Source organism: Musca autumnalis, unplaced genomic scaffold, assembly GCF_047663935.1.
Source record: "Musca autumnalis isolate F117 unplaced genomic scaffold, ASM4766393v1 scaffold_4, whole genome shotgun sequence".
Taxonomy (NCBI): Eukaryota; Metazoa; Arthropoda; class Insecta; order Diptera; family Muscidae; genus Musca; species Musca autumnalis.
In genome coordinates, this window is record NW_027411977.1 from 187,285,716 (window position 1) to 187,291,227 (window position 5,512).

At 34.5% G+C, this 5,512-nt stretch overlaps 1 protein-coding gene across 1 annotated transcript; it reads left to right on the top strand.

The window, feature by feature from the left end:
- Positions 1–475: 475 nt before the first annotated feature.
- On the top strand, positions 476–4,711 carry LOC141402843 (uncharacterized). The gene is made up of 3 exons (XM_073984841.1): positions 476–639; positions 746–1,261; positions 4,150–4,711. The coding sequence occupies exons 1-3, from the start codon at positions 564–566 to the stop codon at positions 4,623–4,625; spliced, it is 1,068 nt and encodes a 355-aa protein (XP_073840942.1). The 5' UTR covers positions 476–563; the 3' UTR covers positions 4,626–4,711.
- Positions 4,712–5,512: the final 801 nt, after the last annotated feature.

The window sequence follows — 5,512 nt, forward strand, 5'->3', positions numbered from 1 at the left end:
TGGGTTTTTTCGACACAAATATATCAAGGATATGTTGTACTCTTCAAATTTTAAGATTCTGTTCAATTGATATTGGGTAAACTAACACCCAATACCAATTGAGCAAAATTTTTTAGTGCGATTTGGTACTTTTTGTACACTTATGGCACAAATGTCCTTCCTTTCCAAAAATCACCTCCTTATCTCAAAGGGTCGGAAGTCATACCCCTTTACATTACATTTAACACTACTCTAAAATTCTCTCCTAGTTTTTTATTTTGTTACTTGTAAATTAGTTTGACATTCAACGAAAATCTTTTTTCGAGTGTAACCGGACTTTCAAAGAAAGTCATCTCCCTCTAATGAAAAATTCAATCAAAACAAAATTTGTCTTGCTAACTGATATACCGCAGCATTGAGAATCTCACCCACTTATTAACGGGCAGAACAACAACAAATCTTACAAATAATATTTCTTAACAACTCTATAAAATTGAAAATCTTTGCTTAATTCGCAGCATTCAGAGTTTGACGTTCTGAATATTAGCACGCGAGTGGTCAAGCGAGTTACGAAAAAAAACAAAATGTTTAAACTCTTAACAGTTATCAGTTTGGCATTAATTGCGGTTAATGCTTACGATTTTTCGGATACATATTTTAGTAAGTTTTAAAGGATTAAATTAAATAAAACTAAATTAAGTGCCCCGCATAAAAGGAATAAGAAAATTAACTGATCCTGTTTGTGTTTTTTGTTTTTATTTTAAAGATCAATTCCTTTTCCAAGAATATGAATCTTTGAATGCAAATTTATTATCACGTCATCGTCGTGATGTTAGTGAAATTGTACCCGTCCAAGAGGAAATGAAACCAGTGGAAGAAATGATGCCAGTGGAAGAAATGAAACCAGTGGAAGAAATAAAACCCGTAGAAGATATGAAACCCGTGGAAGAAATGAAACCCGTGGAAGTAATGAAACCCGTGGAAGAAATGAAACCCGTGGAAAAAATGAAGACCGTGGAAGTAATGAACCCAGTGGAAGAAATGAAACCCGTGGAAGTAATGAAACCAGTGGAAGAAATGAAACCCATGGTAGAAATGAAGGAAATGAGGGCAATGGACGAGATGAAACCATCCAAGGAATGTGATGGCAATTTCCCACAAATGATGATGATGGTGAAAAAAGACTTGACCTGCTGTGAATCGAGCAAACATGATCCCACTTATTTCGCCATGATCCGTGAAACCAAGAAACAATGTGCCATGAAAATGAGAACAAATAATCGTAAGTAGATGTTGAAAAATTACTTTAAAAATATTTGTAAAAGGTCCGCAGTTATTGCCTCGACAATCCTTAAAAATATGGTGGAAAATTCCCGTATACTCCTTTTTCACATTATAAGGTTTATACGTTATTTGAATAACATGTTTCCAAGTTAGTTGGATACCGAGGATAAGGTATCCACGTTAGCTGGATAACGTAAGTACGGTTTCCACATTATTTGGATAACGTGGATAATGTTTCCACGTTGGCTGGATAACGAGGATAAGGTTCCCGAGTTGGCTGAATAACGAGGATAATGTTTCCACATTATTTGGATAACGTGGATAATGTTACCACGTTATTAAAATAAGTTTGTACATGTGGATAAGGTATCGACGTTATTTGGATAACGCGTACAAGGTTTCCAAGTTATTTGGATAACGTGGATAAGGTTTCTATGTTATTTAGATAACGTGTATAAGGTTTCCACGTTATTTGGATAAGGTGGATAAGTGTTCCACGGTATTTGTATAACGTGGATATGGTGTTCACGTTCTTTTGATAATGTGGATAAGGTTTCTACGTTAGTTGGATAACGTGGATAAATTTTCCACGTTGGCTGGATAACGAGGATAAGGTTCCCGAGTTGGCTGAATAACGAGGATAAGGTTTCCACATTATTTGGATAACGTGGATAATGTTACCACGTTATTAAAATAAGTTTGTACATGTGGATAAGGTATCGACGTTATTTGGATAACGCATACAAGGTTTCCAAGTTATTTGGATAGCGTGGATAAGGTTTCTATGTTATTTAGATAACGTGTATAAGGTTTCCACGTTATTTGGATAAGGTGGATAAGTGTTCCACGGTATTTGGATAACGTGGATATGGTGTCCTCGTTCACTTGATAACGTGGATAAGGTATCCATGCTAATTGGGGTAATGTGAGTAAGGTTTCCTCGTTGACTAAATAACGAGGATAAGGTATCCACGTTATTTGGATAACGCGGATGAGGTTTCCAAGTTATTTGGAAAACGTGAATAAGGTTTCTGCGTTATTTGGATAACGTGGATAAGTTTTCCACGTTGGCTGGATAACGATGATAAGGTTCCTACGTTGGCTAAATAACGAGGATCACGTATTCACTTTATTTGGATGACGCGGATAAGCTTTCCAAGTTATTTGGATAACGTGGATAAGGTTTCTATGTTATTTGAATAACGTGGATAAGGTTTCCACGTTATTTGAATAAGGTGGATAAGTGTTGCACGGTATTTGGATAACGTGGATATGTCGTTCAAGTTCTTTTGATAAAGTGGATAAGTTTTCTACGTTAGTTGGATAACATGAATAAGTTTTCCACGTTGGCTGGATAACGAAGATAAGGTTCCCAAGTTGGCTGAATAACGAGGATAAGGTTTTCACGTTATTTGGATAACGGGGATAAGATTTCCATAAGGATAAGGTTTCCACGTTATCAAAATAACTTTGGATATCGTGAATAGCTATTGACGTTATATGGTTAACGTGGATAAGGTTTCCAAGTTATTTGGATAACGTGAATAAGGTTTCTACGTTAGTTGGATAATGTGTATAAGTTTTCCACGTTAGCTGGATAAGGTTCCCACGTTGGCGTTATATTGACGTTATATGGATAACGCGGATAAGGTTTCCAAATTATTTGGATATCGTGGATAGGTATCGACGTTATTTGGATAACGTGGATAAGTCTCCCACGTTAGTTGGATAACGTTGATAACTTTTCCACGTTAGCTGGATAAAGGGTTTCACGTTAGCTGAATAACGAGGATAAGGTTTTCACGTTATTTGGATGACGAGGATAAGTTTTCCATAAGGATAAGGTTTCCACGTTATCAAAATATCTTTGGATATCGTGAATAGCTATTGACGTTATATGGATAACGTGGATAAGGTTTCCAAGTTATTTGGATAACGTGAATAAGGTTTCCACATTATTTGGATAACATGGATAAGGTTTTTAAGTTATCAAAACAACTTTGGATGTCACGGATAAGGTATCGATTTTATTTGGATAATAAGGATAAGGTTTTGCAGTTATTTGCATAACGAGGATAAGGTTTCTACGTTATTTAAATAACGTGGAGAAGTTTTCCAAGTTAGTTGGATAACGTTGATAAGGTTTCTACGTTGGCTGAATAACGAGGATAATTTATCCACGTTATTTGGATAACGCGGATAAAGTTTCTATGCTATTTGGATAATGTGGGTAAAGTTTCCACGTTATTTTGATAAGGTGGATAAGTGTACCCCGGTATTTGGATAACGTGGATATGGTGTCCTCGTTCTTTTGATAACGTGGATAAGGTTTCCATGGTATTTGGGTAACGTGAGTAAGGTTTCTCCGTTATTTGGATAACCTGGATTAGTTTTTCACGTTATTTGAATAAGGTGGATAAGAGTTCCCCGGTATTTGGATAACGTGGATAAGTTTCCATGCTATTTGGGAAATATGGATAAGGTTTCTACGTTGGCTGAATAACGAGGATAAAGTTTTCACGTTATTTGGATAACGAGGATAGGGTTTCCATGATATTTGGATAACGTGGATAAGGTTTTCATCTTATTTGGGTAACATGTACGAGGTTCCCACTTTATTTGGATAACGTGAATAAGGTCTCCATATTATTTGGATAAAAAAAAAAAAAAAAAAAAAAAAAAAAAAAAGTGGATAATGTTTGTACATTATTTGGATAAAGTGGATAATGTTTCTACATTATTTGAATAACGAGGATAAGGTTTCCACCTAAGGTGGATAAGTTTTCAAAGCCATTTGAATAATTTGGATAAGGTTAAATTTTTATAAATGATTCTGAAATTAAAAAATAATTGTATTTTAAATTTATTTTTCTTTTTTATTTGCAGCCGATGTTGAAAACTTCGATCCCTTCAACTGTGAATACATGGCTAAAATTAAGGATTTGATTATTTGCGAAAGTGAATGTGTCGCCAAAACTTTGAATTTGTTGGACGCAAATGGTGATATTAAACGTCAAGCTGTTATTGACAGTTTGAAGAAACAAATGTCAGCCGACAGTACAATGCAACCGAGCGTCTTGGAAGGTTATGTTGATAAGTGTTTGGACAAAATTAAGAATATGGATTTGAAACCAGTCGGCAAATGCAGTAGTGCACCCATGGAATTGCATCATTGTATGTTTGGTGAAATGGTTTCGGGATGTCCCGCTGAATCACAGATCAACACTCCAAGATGTCAAAAGATTCGTGAACGTTACAGCAAGGGTCATACATTGGCTTTTGGCAAGCATGCTCTACATGAATTCTTGCACTCCAGCCGTCCACATGGTCATCGTCATGTTGGCCACAAAGATCAAATGTAAAGGAACGAAGGAATGAATGCATTTTTTTGTAAATGCTTTTTGTAATTTATTAAATAAACATCCGAAATTTTTTTGATAAAACAAAATTATGCGGGTCTTTTTAATTGCTATTGCAAATAACCGGAATAAAAACCCACGTTGGAGCTTAATTGTCTCCTGTGTGATTTGATGGGATTGTTTCCTTACTACATTTTCCATTAAATTTAGTCAATTAATTGGTGAATAGAATTAAAAAAAACTTCACGTCTATGTCAATTTATTGAAGTTTTATTTTTTAATTGTTAACATGCCACAGATGTTGGAGTTGAAAAAATATGCTTCCATTATATTTAGCCAATTAAATTCCTATTCAAATCCATCAATTTTGTCAACCGTGTTATGCAAATGAACAACTTGAAATTGTTTTGTTTTAAGACACAGTAGGAGATTATAACCAAAATGTAAAGGAAGGAAAATGTGATTATTGATTACTCTTTATTTGAACTATGGGAATATTCTTACACCCTATCTAAATATTATAAGCAAGGCTTAAAAGATTCCGAATAACATCTTTTAAGTATTGTCCATGATATTCAGAGATTCAGAAAGTCATGTTTGGATAATATGTATAGGTTTTCTACATAATTTTGGTTAAGATTGATATGGTTTCCACGTCATATGGATAATTTCGATAAGTTTGCTATACTATTTGGATAATGTCAACATGAATTCCACGTTATATGGATAATGTGGATAAGTTTTCTATAATATTTGGCAACCGTGGATAAATTTTGAAAAATATTTGGATAACGTGGTTAACTTTTAATAATATTTGGGTGACGTGGATAAATTTTTGTAAAAACGAGGGTAAATTTTCTAAGATATTTGAATAAAGAGGAGGATGAATA

What these genes read in the sequence shown, in the direction of transcription:
- LOC141402843 (XM_073984841.1), top strand. Translation starts at nt 564, where the DNA reads ATGTTTAAACTCTTAACAGTTATCAGTTTGGCATTAATTGCGGTTAAT. An exon ending in TTTTTCGGATACATATTTTA is followed by an intron (nt 640 to 745) that starts GTAAGTTTTAAA and finishes TTTATTTTAAAG; the next exon opens with ATCAATTCCTTTTCCAAGAA. An exon ending in GAAAATGAGAACAAATAATC is followed by an intron (nt 1,262 to 4,149) that starts GTAAGTAGATGT and finishes TTTTATTTGCAG; the next exon opens with CCGATGTTGAAAACTTCGAT.